We start from the raw sequence: 15,994 nt of genomic DNA on the forward strand, positions 1-15,994 counted from the left end.
ACATTTTCCTGATAATGGAGGTTGTTTTTACTTAAAACTAAGCCTAAAATCTGACGCTTTTCTGTGTATTTCTCTACTCAAATCATTGTGAATCAGGAGCAGATGAAAAAATGCAGTTTGACAGCAAAAACAGCTTAATAATAATAACATCAACAACAACAATAATTTGCTTTAATATTAAGATCTACCCACTTTTGGACAACAAGTGTTTTAGTCACATGTCATCATGTGATTTGTTCCCTGTGGGAGCTTCTCCTTTTATGGGAGTTGAGCTCAGTTCAAAAGTGAAATGCTTTGAATGTCCTAAAAGCAGAAGAAGCTTCTTCTGCCCATTTTGAACTTCGGAGACGTGAGTAAAATCCTTCAGCACAAGCACTCACAGTGTCAACAGGTACATTATGTGTTTGGGGTGAAGCGTGGGATTTACCTATGTGGTAAAAACAAAAGCTGAACTCATCAAAGTAGCAATCGGCTGGATGGCTATGAGAATGCCGTCTGCAAATTTAATGCTATGACTCATTAAAAAGGAAAAAAGAGCTGAAACCAGATTGAAAAGAAGAGGACAGCAGCAAGAGGATGTTTTATGAGAAGTCAGGTTCAGTGACCTAAAGATGTCAAAAGTGTTCTGAACATTGTTTGAAGCATAACGATACTGAAGCAGAAACATTTCAGTGGTGACGTTTATTTAATCCGATCCTCTCAAGTCTAACACCCTACCTGTTGATTTTTCTGTTGAATGGCTGAATCTTACCTGACTGCAACGGCTCGCCCTGTTGAGGACACTGAAATGTGCAGGTTAATGAAGCTGGGTTTAAAAAACAGAAACTTTAGAACCTCATGGTGTGGTTTTCTTTTGTTTTGTTGCTGAGTGTTATATTTTTATGAATTTTTACTGATGAAAATTATATCTTTTTTATTTTAAAGTAATAATTATGTAAAAACTCTTTGTAAGCAAACAAAACTAGCTTTTGAATGAAAATTTGGAGACAAAAAAATGGAGCTAAATCAGTTCAGCAATTTTGGCAATTATCCTTAAAAATGCATCTGCAAGTGCCGACTAAAAGCAGATGTGTGGTGTGTGACTGTCGCATGGACTCTAGATTTAAGGCAGTTTTTTGAGTTGTTTTCTCTCTAATTACAGTGTGTCTGCTTTTCTGTCTCTTTTAAAAGACGAACTTTACTAACCTCTGCCAAAGTTCTGTTTTTACTTTGTTGTTTACAGAAAGTAAATTGGGATGAAGTTGAAACAGGTTGTAAACAGGTTAGAAACATACCTGAAAGACACTGAATCTTATTTTCAAAAGTCTCTCACAATGGTGGACAAAGGTGGTTTAGACTTTTGTATTTAAACTAAAGTCTGTCATACATTTCTGGTAGTCGTACAATTGTTCAGTATAATGACAAATCATTGTGATATCTGTAGTAATTTGCTCATTATTCCTTTATCAGAAGCAGGAAGACGTTAAATAAATAATCCCAAACAGCTGACGTTTATTACATATTCATCGTTTAGAGGAGTCGCCTCACGTGTTTAACCCTTGTGCTATCCTAGGCACTTTAACGTTGGGAGTTGGGTCATCTAGACCCACTAGACAGTGCTCTGAACCTTTTTTCTTCAATGATTTGTGATCTTCACTGGTGTCCATGGATTACATGAAATCTTTCCACGTCAATGTAAGGGTGGGGTCATCTAAGATAGCACAAGGGTTAAATGTTCAGGTTTTCTGAAATGTCAGCTCTTATATGTACACACATATTATTCTGCTGACTATTTGAGTCTGGATTAGGATCTGTGAGATGCTACAGTAAAATACATAACGATAGAAAGTCTCAGAACTCCACACATGTAAATTATCTTCAAATAGTAACTATAGATCAATATCATGTTGTTGCAGTCTTTCTTGTGACATAGTTAACCTGAAAATGTTATCTTTACCTGCAGAGGTAATTGCAGGTGTTGGTATCACACCACTACTTCACTTTGATATTAAAGCTACAGCTTTACAAAGTAAAAAAAAAACAGTCAGTAAACTAACAAATAAACAAGTAATGAAAAAATGTTCACTTTTGATGTATAGAGCACGGATTCAGACAAATAGTTTATCATTTGAATTCATGATAAACCATTTACTGTTTTTTCATGAACAGGAAAGGAAAGTAGTTGACTGTAGCAAATCGCTGTCCGTGGTGCTGAAACTATTCGACTGGTTTCATTGTTCAGAACACGTTTGTCATAGAGTTTCTTTTTAGTTTAAATGAATTACAACTGAGGAAAAGTAGAGCAATTTTCTAAAGATGACAATAATTTAAGTTATTGGAAAATATACTTTAAGTTTAAATGCAAATTTGTGCCTATAAATTACATAAATTACTTTTTTAAATTTTTTGTTATAATCACTGATCAGTAATTTATCTTAGTTTAATCTTTAAGTATTGCAGGAAACATTCTGCTTGTATTTCTTCAAAGAGGCATGGACATTCTTTAATTTATTAATTTTTTGGCAAAGAAATTTCAATTTCCAACCCCATTTTCTAAACCGGTTTAAGCCCTTTTAGGATCACAGTGTTGCTGGAGCCTTATTATTTATAAAAAGATTTTTTTCCCCTTCTTTTAACAAATATATGCAATAAAATTACATTTCAATTTTACTCTTTTGTGGTACATTTTTGTTAAATTATCGAATATTTCTGGGTTTCTATTTGTTAAGAACCACACCAAAAGTTTAGATACTCCTCAGATTTAGTAAAACCCAGAGCCAGGATGCTCCTCAGCAATTTTTCTGTGTTGAAAAACAGGTAAAGACAGACTGTGGCTCAGACACGTGTTCCCTGGTGTTGATGAAACGATCATTCATGTTGGTATTGATTTGCCCAGCAGGTGCTTGTATAATGTAGGAGTGCACGTCTGCCTTTTTTCAGCCCGTAAACCTTTTCAAAAGCTCAGAAGCTCCAAACTCCTGAGGCAGTATATTGGTCTCTAAATTTAGCTGCACGATTGATGCTGACAACTCAAACTTGACCGTGCTGCTCCTGTATAGAAATTAACTCAGGTTTACATGTCAGCTGAGAAAAAAACAACTGTTTACAATCTGCTCCATTAAAATACATACACAGATCAGCTGCACAAAAAGTAGCATCGAGGTCAGAGAATCACTGCCACTCATTTCCTGCTGAGGTGGCACTCGAATGCAGATTGTTCTTTGAATGAATTTCCATTGAAACATGTTTCTTCCTGTGTGTTTGCAGCGTCCAGTCTGGCTCCTACCTGAGCACCGGCTGGTTCACGCTCATCCTCGCCATGGACATGTGCAAAGAGATCCATATCTACGGCATGATAAACGACACCTACTGCAAGTAAGACACTGGTGATCCTGCAGCTCTTCCCCTCTAAATCTCCCTACAACGCCAAGCATAATGCATTTTCAGCAGCGTAGTCCAGTCCCAGCTTTTACTGAACTGCCGCATTACATTTCCACTGCCTTAGCCTGGATTTAATGGCTGGTTTTCTTTGAAGAAATCCATATGGGGCTCTCTGTGCTGTGAATACTATTATATTCATGTGAAAGGTATCCAACAGGCAGCTGGGTCTGAGGGCCGGCTCCTACTTTTTGTTCTGCTTCTAATTGTGCAGCAACAGTGTGCAGGCCTGTTGTCTTCCCTCTGAGTGATCCCTGTCAGGCTGAAAACGTTTTTTTCCCTCCTTCCCAGTCTCAAGACATCCCCACCTTTGAAAACTTGACTCCTTTCACAGCTCTTCCTGAGCTTCCTTTATCCTCTAAATTGAACATCTTTTCCTAATATTTGCTGAAACGCTGCCTTTCATCCTGAGCTTGTCCCCGATGCACAGCAGGTGCTAATATAGGAGCCAAGGGCAGAAACATGGCAGAGAGAGGAGATAATTCCACCACCTTGGAGGATTTTATGATTCAGTGACACAGTCAAAGATCATTCTGTCCCTCGTCCATTTTCCTCCATCCTGTGCAGGACGGGAGGGTATTGTGTTCCACTGTGGACCGCAGCACAGGGGAGTTGTGTGGCTAGATTTGAAGCTTTCGCTGGAGTCGAGCTCAATGGCTGCGCGGCAACAGAGCACCGGCAGGTGCTCCAGAGAGAGGGTGAAATTGAATTTATCTGCTAACCCCGTGTGCACCGCCGCGTGACACGGCAGAGAGGCAGTGCGACTGGCCTCTGTATTACAGTAAGCTGGCAGACGGCCACTGCAGATCTCTCACTGTGGACACACAGGCTCCTCCGACGGCTGTTTTCTTCTCCCCCTGTACAATAGCGGCACAAGTCATGCTTTCATAAAGCTGTCACTCGCTATTAGAAACCCGCGGCAGAGTGCACAATGAGCCTGATCCATCACTCAACTTCCCCCTTTCTTTTTATTGATCTCTCATTCTTTATAATTCAAACTGTAAACAGAAAGACTCCTCAGGAAATACTGGTCTGAATAGATGAACAAATCCAACCTACAGCTTGCTGGCATGTTTTACCGTTTCCTGTTGCTCACAATATGAGTATATTTATTTATAAAATCAATCAAAAAGATGCTCATTTATTTCTAGGTAGGAGAAACTCACTGTTTGTTGAATTTTGCTTGCAGCCTAATAAACTACTAGATTTATAATGTGTGGACATCTAAGCTCCATACTAGAGAACGCCTCAGGTGATGTTTTGATTTTACCCTAATCTTAATCTTTCAGTTGACATTTCTGCAGTTTGTGGACATGATATTAAAATATGAAATCTGAGTTCAGTCATTATGAGGAGAAAAGTTCACATTAAAAAAATGTGGACGGCATTATTTATTGTAGTTTGCTTCATTTCTTATTGATTTATGTGCTCTGTTGGTTTATTGTTTTCTTATACATTTGTTTGAGGTGTTTTCATTTAGTAAAACTTTTGCACATGTTTAGTTCTTGGTTGGTTGCAGACTTTAAACACAAATAATTGCACAATTCTTTAGCTTAGTTAAGAAATTACTGGTTGCTTGAAATAGTAATCAGATGATCATTTAGCCCTATGGAGCCTTCACACATGACTGTCATGTTGATTAATTCGCCTCCATGAAAGGATCCACCTTCACAAATTATGTTTTTGTTCCGTTGAACAAAAAAAACGCATGTTGTTTCATGACAAAACGATAAACTGACTGTGGAAAACTTTCCCATGTTTTATTATCTTGAATATGAAATATTCAGTGTGGCGTTTTACCAGCTGATTCGCTGCTGCTGGGAGGAGAAAGATGCTGATTGGTTGATCAGTTCTGATCAAATTTTCAAGGCCAACGCTGTGAGTTTATGTGTGCGCTCATAGAAAAAAAAAAACACTTGTGCATGTTTATCTGCTGTTCTGGGGACATGAAGACACAAGACACGTTTTGTAAAAGGGGCAAAAATATGCTCAGTCACCAATCTTATTCACAAATGTATTCTGCACTTGCAAATATTTTCTGAAAACGCACAATATTTGTTTGAAATTGAAAAAACTGAATAATATGTGTGGACATGTTCACAGTCTACAGACTATAAAACAAATATAACCCTATATTGTTATCAGGAGGATTGTTTTGAGCGGCAATAAGGAATTTAAAACTTCTGGATCCAGAAATCATTTGTGAGAAGATCCCGCTTCATCCATCCAGCACACATTTTAATGCTGCTGCATTAGAATTCATCGAGTCTAGCATGAACATCCATTTTGGATCAAGTGTTTTTGTATTTAAATTCATTTTTTTGGCTAATTTTGTTGCCAATTAGTGTCAGAGCTTGTATGTTTGAATCGTAGCTGCTCTTTTTCTCTGTTCCAAACACAGGCTTCCTTATGTTTTTCTATATTTTCTGTAGAGGTGGAGGCCCCAGGTTCCCCCAATCATTGTTTGTTGTCAAAACTACTTGATCATTTTATATCTCTACTTGCAGTTTCATTGAATTTGAATAAAGTATCATTGCTTTCAGCAGAAAAACAAAAATCGGCTACCATCCAAATGCATGTAATCAGATCAACATCTCCAGTCAGGCCAAATGGAACCACGCTGTGCAGGAACATAAATCGGCTGCTCTAACAGACTCTGGAAGTTTTTTTCCACAAGATTTGAAACCTGCGGGGGATTTGTTCCCGCTCCGACTGAACAGCATTAATAAGATTTTAGTCGATAAAGCCTGGCTCCCAGCTGCAGTTTATCTCAGAAGTGGCCGATGGGGAAACCTGATGCAGCAGATGTTCTTTTACTCACAGCCATCTGGGAGGCTTTTGCAGAAAAGGACTTGGTAGAGGGCAAGTGCTTCCAAAAGCTACTTGGCAAGTGTTGGTGTGAACCGTGTTTCAGCCTGTCATAAGCTGAAATAGACCAATGGTCAGTCTGTAGCTGAAATAAGTCCTGAGAAGAAAGCCAAGAATCTCTTGTCCTTTGCTCTTCTTTCCCTGAAGCCGTCCAGCCGTGATGGATAACGGCCTGGTGGCGTCTAAGCTGGCACCAAAAACAACCCCCTCTGGGCCAAAATGTTGCTCCCGATGTCCAATAACCCTGAAACAAAAACTGATTGAGATGATTTTGGTTTAAAGGTTTCAGAACATAAAACCTGTGAAATTCTGCAGGTTTTTACTGAGGGTCATTTGCTGGTCGAGATAAAAAGAAAACCAGCGGACATATTCCAAACAGCTAAGAGGCAGACGTAGAAAGAAACTGTGAGTCAGACAAAATGTATCCTCTGATTTCCCACACCTGAGAGCTTGCATATCAAATTACCCATAAAGCTCCACCAAGAAGTTAGTCAAACTGATCCTTTTGGTCTTTTTTTTTCTGTTCTACAGGAGACGTGAAACCTGTCCTTTTAGCTTTTACTGTTTATATTCACTGAAGAAATTCAGTGGTCTAGTATCAAAGACCCACTTCAATGAAAATACTAATATTTTAACTTCTTCTTGTGGCATTTTTCTAATGATGGAGGACACATATATAAGGAAAATGTATCCATTTTCTAATTCCACCCTGACATAGACTGTCACCAGTCTGTCACTGGGCCACATAATCTCACACCCACATGCTTTAGAGCAGGGGTCACCAACACAGTGCCCGTGGGCGCATGGTTGCCCGTGAGGACATCTTAACCCTTGTGCTATCTTAGATGACCCCACCCTTACACTGACGTGTTCTCACTACCATGACAAAGTTGAAGTTTACATGTAAATGTAAGTAATGACTTTTGTTTTAGCATGACTTTTTAAAGTTAGAAAATTAGTGTTCTGTATTTTCTGAGTGCTCGCAGCCACGCTCTAACGTAGGTGACCGGCGACTATTGATGACGTCATTGAATGGTAGTAACGTCCAAATCTGAAGACACTTTTTCCCTTAACTCTCCGCTTGGAGGGCAAAACGTTGGGGTAGAGAGAAGCAGGAGGGGGGAGGATGGAATATGGTTCCTGCAAGTAAAGTGGTGACACCTGGACGTAAAAAACTGTTCCACCGCTCAGCTAACCCTTGTACTGTCCTATGGGGTCAAGATGACCGTTGACCTGTTCTCCCTACCATGACAAAGGTGGATAAAGGTGGAAAGATTTCATGTAATCCATGGACACCAGTGAAGATCACAAATCATTGAAGAAAAAAGGTTCAGGGCACTGTCTAGTGGGTCTAGATGACCCAACTCCCAATGTTAAAGTGCCTAGGATAGCACAAGGGTTAAAGCGCCCGCAAGGCAAGCTCTTAGAATATCCCAGATCACAATGGAATTCTATATAACTTTAATAAGATTTATTAATTTTTGGAAACACTTAGGGGTGCAACAGATCACTAGCCACAGTTCACAGCCACCTGCCGTTCCTCATGTGCACCTCGCGTGTATTTTTAAGTCAACCCCTTGCGCATGAAATTCACGCTCACCGTCTTTGTTTTAACATGCATCAAAGTTGCAGCTTGACGTTTGTCCAAAAGTGTCTTAATCAGAAGCTCCCGCCGCGTGTGGGAGGAGCTTCTGTCAAAGGCTTTTCTCGACCTCATCACGTAGATGATGAGAGATCAGGTTTATTTCTTTTGAAGAGCCCTGCCACGGCATCAGTGAGAAGCGCACGTCTCCATGTGGGGGTTCATGAAACCATTCAGTGAGGAGCAGCAGGAGCCCCGAACTGAGAGCCGCTGCTCCTCTGTAACCAGTGGGAGGGGCTTTAGTTTACCGCAGCAGGGGACACAGTGAAAGAATAGAAAGTAGTACATCCTGACATCACCTGGTTCTCTCACTTTTTTAATATATATATGCACTATATACATATTTTTTGTTTTTCAAGATGCAATGTCTCTTTGCATTGCAGGCAAATTCCAGAAAGCAACTGAAGTTTCGTTTAGAGCTCCACTTTTTTTGATTAGGGACAAGAAATCCAGTTAAGTCTCTATGTAAGCCTCCCACCTGCATGGTAATTGAGAAGACAAATCCCATACATTATTGATGAAAGTAACAGTATTAAGCTGAAAATGTTGCACAAAACGTAACATTTTCCTTCATTAAGTGTTCAAAAAACTCAAAAACCTGTTCTGACTTTTGATTTCCTTGGCTGAAAAAAATGTTAAAAGTGATCTTTAGTACCGCCAATACAACAGGATCCTTGCTGAGTTTCAAATGTTTGAGCAGATAAACAGAAATAAATCAATTTTTCATGTTTGTACATGTCTTTCTAGTTGTTACTGTTCTGTCAATGATTAATTAGAATCGTGGAAAATAGTTGCTATTGATATGTGAACAATCAAGTCATAGTGTTAAATAACTACTGCTAATTATCATTATCATTCAGAGACCAGTGGGAACGCTTTATGAATAGATTAAAAGATAATTAAAGTGGGACTTCATTCTTAGGTAATTGTTATTCATTTATTTAACGTTTTTAGTCTGAACCTCTGTGATTGGACCTTTATACTTTAGTTTAGTTGCATCTCAGACGTTTTTTTCTCAAACTCAGTAAAATCTCTTCTGTCTTCCTTCAGGCTGGAGAGTAAGAGAACAGTTCCCTACCATTACTACGAGGCTGGCAGCCGGGACGAGTGTGCTGAGTACCTCCTTCACGAGAACGCCCCCCACGGAGGACATCGCTTCATCACAGAGAAGGCCGTGTTTGCCAAGTGGGCCAAGACTCACCCCATCAAGTTTTTCAAGCCTTCGTGGCAGCTGTCGTGACCCCGGCTGGACGGCTGTGACCTCGCTGCTGTCAAGGTCACCTACGCTAAGAACCTCAAGTGTACTCTCACTTCAAAAACAAAGGAAGAAAACATATTTTGGCCTGAAAATCTCCTTTCCTTTCCCAGTTCTGACAAAAACGACATATCTCCTGCTTTCTGAGTTATGTGTTCTTGAACATTACAGCTGAAGCATGCGCCCGTCCAGCTGCTCTGTGCTGTGGTCCTGCTGCTGTCAGTCAAGCAAGACGACCTGAAAAAGGGAGAATATTCGACATCTGTCCAGTTGGAGTTTTGCCTAAATTTGCATTTTACTCCCGACTGTTCCTGAAGAACAGCGACCGAGTCACGTTGACGTCTGACAAAGCCGACCATAATTATTCCATAACGAGCGTCACTCTGGTGGAGGCAGAACTGAAGGCAGATGCTCTGTCGGATTTGATTTACTCAGAACGTCGCAAAGACTCTTAGCAAGCAAGGTCATATGAAAGAAAAGAGCTTGAGTGGGCCCAAAGCAGATTTGAGGCAAACCTGCTGGTTCACCCGAGCCACAAATGAGCCACGTTTCCACACTGTGGGTCCCATCACACAACTCAAAGATGTCAGCGATTTTCCTGTAAGGATGCCGTGAAAGTGAATTGTTTAGAGCGCCGTTGCGGCTTGGATGGCAGAGAGGTTTGCTCATCTATTCTGCAGAGGCAGTACTTTCATCCGTGTGCCGCTGACAATGTGAGCCACTGCACAGAGAACAATGTGCAATTAGAAACTCTGTCTTTCTGGAAGGAATAAAGTCATTTGTGGTCCTGCAGAGGGAGAGATTTATGCGTGCAGTGAGACCATTTAAAGTTAATTGTATTCTATTATCGTTTTGTGCCTGCATTATACAGTGCTCCACTGTTCATTGCATAGACACAGAGGAAGATGCAGTCTTCCCTGTGACTCTCATCCAGCTTCGTGCCTCTCTGTGTAAAGCATCACTTTGTTAACACGCCTCCCCATTTGTGCGTCTCTTGGTTTACACATTACACTTCAGAGCGTTTGTTCCAGGACAGTCTGGGTTTATCTGTGATTTGCAGAGGTGGATGTGCTGTCTGGCAGCTGGGAGAGATCCCTGTCCTGCTCTGTGGTCCAAAGGGGGGCCGGGGGAAAGACTTCTTATTTCGGGGACTTGATGCCCAGGTCTCTGGACGACAGTCATTTCCAGCAGCTGAGCTTCACTCTCTCTGCTGCTAAGCCATCTTTTCTCGCTCTCAGAGGAGCTGCGGTGTCACCAGCAGGGATTAGCAGGTCAACAGTACTTATTACAGCAAACCCAAAGAAAGAAAACATAAATACTTTTTAAAAAAAATCCTGTCATAGTACACCTATGTACTCAATTTCCTGAAGAAAAATGAAAGAATATAGACCCTTAAATATAAATCTCAAGGCCAAAAACAAAATGCAAATATATTTCACAAACTACAGAGATCGTCTCAGTTTAGTAAATATATGAATGCGTTAGGATTAGATTAGGGCAGTTTAAACTTGATTAAAGAGTGGCTGACAATCTGCCGGAGAGCACAGAAATAGAAGTGCTTGTTTGTGGCGTCTTCCTGTGCCGTCATATCTCAGCAAACTGAATTCTGGATTCATCTGGACGACTGAAAAAAACAAAACATTTATAAAAACTAGAAAGAGCTGCTCATTTTAAAAAAAGAGGAAGGACGTTTTACCTTTTTATGTGACAGTATGAAAGGTTTTTTTGCCCTATGAGGTTCTTGGAGCAGAACTTCATGAGGACTCTGTAGATGCTACAACACAGAACATCCTTTCTTCAGCACGATGCGTCCCCTGCGTTTGTTTTTGTCACTCCTTCCTCTAGCCCTGATGGTGCACTTCATCCCTTGCATGTGTGGATCACATGTATTTAGCAGAATAATGATTTGGTCCACAAAGTACTTTCTGCCACATTAGGAATAGTTTGAATGAAAACAAAATAAATGTGGCTAAAAATATTTTTTACTCTTAGCTTGTAAGCACATCCATAAAGGTCTGTCTGGTTTAATTAGGAGTGACCAATTTCCTTCTATTTCCTCCATTTTTTTGATACAGCATGCTTATGAACTTGTGGGAAAAAGATGCTATTTAGGATTTATCTTTAATTATATGCCAGCTTTATCTCTAATATTGTTGGCCTGCTAATCAGCAAATCCTGCGTTCTGATCCATGCTGCACATTTTAAAATGATTAGCTGATTTTGCACAAGCTGCAGAAAATATCTGTATTTTTGTGAGTATGGCTGCAGGGATGTATGCCAGCAATCAGAGGGCTGTCACCTTGTCGCCTATTGTAAATCCATTGCATTGACAGGAGCATCAGCAAAATGTAAAAAGCTGCTGTTTTAAATGCAGCTCTGCAGACGGGAGGTGGGGGTCAGCAGGTCGGCCTCCTGCAGGATGACACATGCCTGAGGGGCGGGTCGAATCAAAGTGTGCCCCTTGACTGTGTGGGAATGGAGACACAGATGCCATTTTTCCAAACTCCTTCCAGCTCTGGATTGTGCGTTCAGCTTGCAGCTCAGCATTGCTCACGTTTACTCTGCAGAAGCTTCTTCACCACAAACTGTAAAGTGAATCACACCAATGTTTTTGCTGTGAGACATGTTTTTATGACTATTTTTAACCTTTTGCTCACAGGTGAGCGTACCGCTTCCTCCCTTTGTGTTTCATCGTTCTGCCGTGGCATTTTCAGTTTCTAAACAGTTGCCTTCATTCTTGTTGTTTTGTTCTGTTTTTGCTCTGTTGCTTCAGCCCACACATCTTCATCTCTTTAACAGCAAGCAGTTCATTGTCTTCAGCTTTAAAACACTGACTGTGGAAGCAGATTATGAGGAAGACGCCCTCCGATAGACCCGTGAATCCTCACAGGAGAGGACTGCAGTCCCATCAGCCCACGCAGGCAGAAGCCAAAGCCAGGATGCTAATAAGAAACTTCTAGATCAGTGGCATTTTTCATTAGTTAAAACACTCTGAGATGATTTATGCAGCCATCTTGGCTCAAAGACTCAAGTGGGGAGACAGAGCTCTGTTCAGAAGAGACAAAAAAAACACTGTCTAGATCCACAAAATCCACAAAAAGATCCACATTTAGAAATTCGTTTTTATTCACCACAGAAAAACAGTTTATGTCACTCTCTTTCTGAACTTCTATTTTCAGAAGGCTTTCATTGTATTAATCCTTTTATGCTTAGCAAAGCTGGGAAGGCAGTGTGTGTAAAGCTGATGCAGCGGTGGACAGTTGTAGGAATACTGCAGCTTGTGAAAGTCTTACCAACCCATTGTGACATTTTTTCTGTACTGTTGCAATATTACGGTCTAAGGCTCCGGATGTTGTGATTCAAAATGGTTTCCTGCATGAAAACACAGATAAACTATGGAGTGGAAAGTGTTTTTGTATTTAGCATAAACCTCCAGCTGCAGTTGTGCTGGACTGAGTCTGAATTTGACTCACGTAGCACCTTGGATTATCGCACAGTCCTCCATGTTTAGATCAATCCACAAACATCATTAGTTAAGTTGGGGTCTGCGGGCTCACAAACATTTCCGTGAAGCCTTGCGGTCACTCTAACCTTCCTCTGCACATTCACAATAGTACCACAGGTTACATTTTCACATGAGTTCCCTTTTACCAGTGAGGTGCTACAGATGTGCCACTATTTTTAACGAAATTCTTCGTTCTGCCTTGTTTTTATTTTTTCACTACCACCACATATCCCCACATGCCACAGCTCAGTGACCATTTATGCAAATTTTTCAGCAAATTTGGCAGGTGGTCACGCGGCATCAATCTGTAATCTGGAGGCGGCCGTCGCCTTTTTACACGCTGCAGAGGTTTGAAGAGAACGTTCAAATTAAACAGCCACCGGATGATTTTTTTTGGCATCGGTCAGTGGCCGCCTGGGCACATTTGGAGGTCGTGTGGTGGCAGGAAGGTAGCAGCGTGACAATTGACTGATAGGAGGGTCTCCATTGTGCCCAAAATCGTCTGATGATTAGCCAATTTCAGACAACCATCCTCTACCCGATTGGAAGAAACCATACAGTATCAGCGCTGGCACTGGACGATTGCTGTTAAGTTAGGCCAGGGGGCCTGACGATAAACGGACGTCAAAATGGCGAATCCTGCTGTGGCTGGATCACTTTTTTTTTCAGCGCTGGGGTTTTGGCCTTGCTGGGTTTCTTAGGAGGCATGGTGTCTAAAAATAAAAAAATGTGTGACACTTTTTATACACCCCCGGTGGTGGCTGGCGCCCGCTGGCACATGATATGGACAGCCCCCATCCGGAGACATTTACACATAATCCAATCAGAGCTGCTGCCGGCCGGGGATCCGGCTGCCGCTGCCCAGCTGTTGCCCAATTCCGTAATGGCGTCATCACCGCCTAATTGCCACTGTCTACGTAATGACCATGACCATGCCAACGATTGGGGCACTGGCATGAAATCTTGAATGCCTCTGTGGATCTTAGAGTTAATGGGAGGTAGTGATCCCTTCCATCATGTGGTGGCTGTTTTTCGTCCATAGTCAATAGGTTTTACAAAATGCAGGACGGCTAAACTCAAGTTAGCTGCTTATGAACACTGAGTTCTCCCAGAAGCACACGGCTCTGATCTGTAAATGTCTGTTAATCATCATCACCATCAACTGCTAATCGTCTGTTATTTTGAAGCGGAGGTCGTTCAGCAGCCCAATGCCTGAATGCAGATGAAGAAGAACCATGTTCACCTTTAGAGGCTGTTCCCCTGAAAATCGAGGTGGTTGGATGTCCTGAACAAAGCTTGCAGGTTCAACTTTGGTTTGGCAGAACAAACATTTCTGTTCGTTTTTCGGTTTCTCGCGCTGATCTGGCCCGGAGCTCACAGGTTGATGTAGAGCCGCTGGCTCACATAGGAGAGAAGGTATGATTGTGCTGGAGTGCACGCCATGACCTCTTCACTGCTTCTGATTGCACTACGTGGCCATTTTTTCAAAGTGCTTTCTTACAAACCTGATCACGTCTTTTCCTCTTGTGCATATCTTTTTTCATGTTTTGTGAACCACTTTCCTTCCAATTTACAGGTGAAGTGTCCTTTAATCATTTGAACTCTGGGTATTTTCAGCTGCATAGAATGTAATGTTAGGTTTACATTGCTCCAATGACAGACACTATGGTTTTCTAACACACTCATCTTATGGATGGACAGCAGCACACAAGTGCAGCATGGAGTACTGCAGGTTTTTTAACTGTTAAAAGTGATTTTATGTCTTTGGCTGTTGTCTACTTATTCATTCAAATGAGATCTCCTCTCTATGTTTTTTTTAACTGATGTGACTTTTGTCTTATTTTTGTGAAAATAAAAAAAGTGAAAAAAATATTTTGGGATTATGTTTTTTTTGGTTCAGATCTAAGTAAATAGCTCAGCACGCGAGGCGTTCACATTTGCTGTTTGTTTCAGTGTGGAAATGTCTTAATGAATCATTTCTGCTGGAGTTTAAACTTTTTTCTGACACTGAAATTATTAACCCTTTGACTTCTGACTCAGTAGAAAGGTAAAGCACATTTAAAAAAATTGTGATCGTGTTTATTACTCACACAGAGCAATAGGCAACAGAAAGCATAGTCTCCCCTTTTAATTTTATTTCCCTTTTTTTTTCTTGGTTGGGTTTTCCTTTATCCAGGTGATGAAACCACTTAGCCCTTGTGCTATCCTAGGCACTTTAACATTGGGAGTTGGGTCATCTAGACCCAAGAGACAGTGCTCTGAACCTTTTTTCTTCAATGATTTGTGATCTTCACTGGTGTCCATGGATTACATGAAATCTTTCCACCTTTATCCACCTTTCTCATGGTAGGGAGAACACATCAACGGTCATCTTGACCCCATAGGACAGTGCAAGGGTTAGCTGAGCGGTGGAACAGTTTTTTACGCCCAGGTGTCACGACTTTACTTGCAGGAACCATATTCCATCCTCCCCCCTCCTGCTTCTCTCTACCCCAACATTTCCTCCAAGCGGAGAGTTAAGGGAAAAAGTGTCTTCAGATTTGGACGTTACTACCATTCAATGATGTCATCAATAGTCGCCGGTCACCTACGTTAGAGCGTGGCTGCAAGCACTCGGAAAATACAGAACACTAATTTTCTAACTTGAAAAAGTCATGCTAAAACAAAAGTCATTACTTGCATTTACATGTATCCATACGTCTGACGTCACCTGAATAACAGCAGAGTTCTGACCTGCAGACAACTTGACCTCAACTTTCACCGCCGCTGATATCAGCTGAAGAAGGATATGGACCTGAATCTAATGTCTGCAGTCATAATATCGAAGAGAACTATTAAGTGTTTAAACCCAGAAGAACAGCTGTAATCAGTAAAAGAAGAAATACCAACCTTGGACAATCGACAGATTATGGACCCTTTTTATTTTCCCCTACAGCATTACTTTATTATAAAAAAAAATAAAATAAAATAAAAAAGAGGAAAAAAAATACAAAAAAGTAAAACAAATGATTATTCACTTATTGAAAATGGTTAAATTGATCGACGTTAATGATATTACTTCACTTGCTCCAAAAATTGATAAATTAAAAAAATCTTTCCTAATGTAACATAATTTTGCACATGTTTTTTAACTTTTGATACTTGATTAAATTTTGCTATGAAAATTCCTGAAACAGTGTTGTGTCTACTTTACTGATATAGTATTATGTTTTATTCATATGAATGGCTTTTATAAGTAACATAATCTGCATATATTTTAGATGACTGATCTGCATTTGCCATGTTGATTGGGAGATATTCAGGTTTA

General features: G+C 40.7%; 1 protein-coding gene across 2 annotated transcripts in view; it reads left to right on the top strand.

The window, feature by feature from the left end:
- st6galnac3 (ST6 N-acetylgalactosaminide alpha-2,6-sialyltransferase 3) overlaps positions 1-14,559 on the top strand; it is a 111,074-nt gene extending 96,515 nt beyond the window's left edge. Inside the window, exons 4-5 of one of the 2 annotated variants that reach the window (XM_023964749.1) lie at positions 3,247-3,354; positions 8,978-14,559. In XM_023964749.1, the coding sequence (XP_023820517.1) occupies positions 3,247-3,354; positions 8,978-9,167 (298 nt within the window). In that variant the 3' untranslated portion in view covers positions 9,168-14,559. The remainder of the gene's footprint in view (positions 1-3,246; positions 3,355-8,977) is intronic. The other variant, NM_001104876.1, reaches the window with a different exon arrangement.
- Positions 14,560-15,994: the final 1,435 nt, after the last annotated feature.

Source organism: Oryzias latipes, chromosome 17 (assembly GCF_002234675.1).
Source record: "Oryzias latipes chromosome 17, ASM223467v1".
NCBI lineage: Eukaryota > Metazoa > Chordata > Actinopteri > Beloniformes > Adrianichthyidae > Oryzias > Oryzias latipes.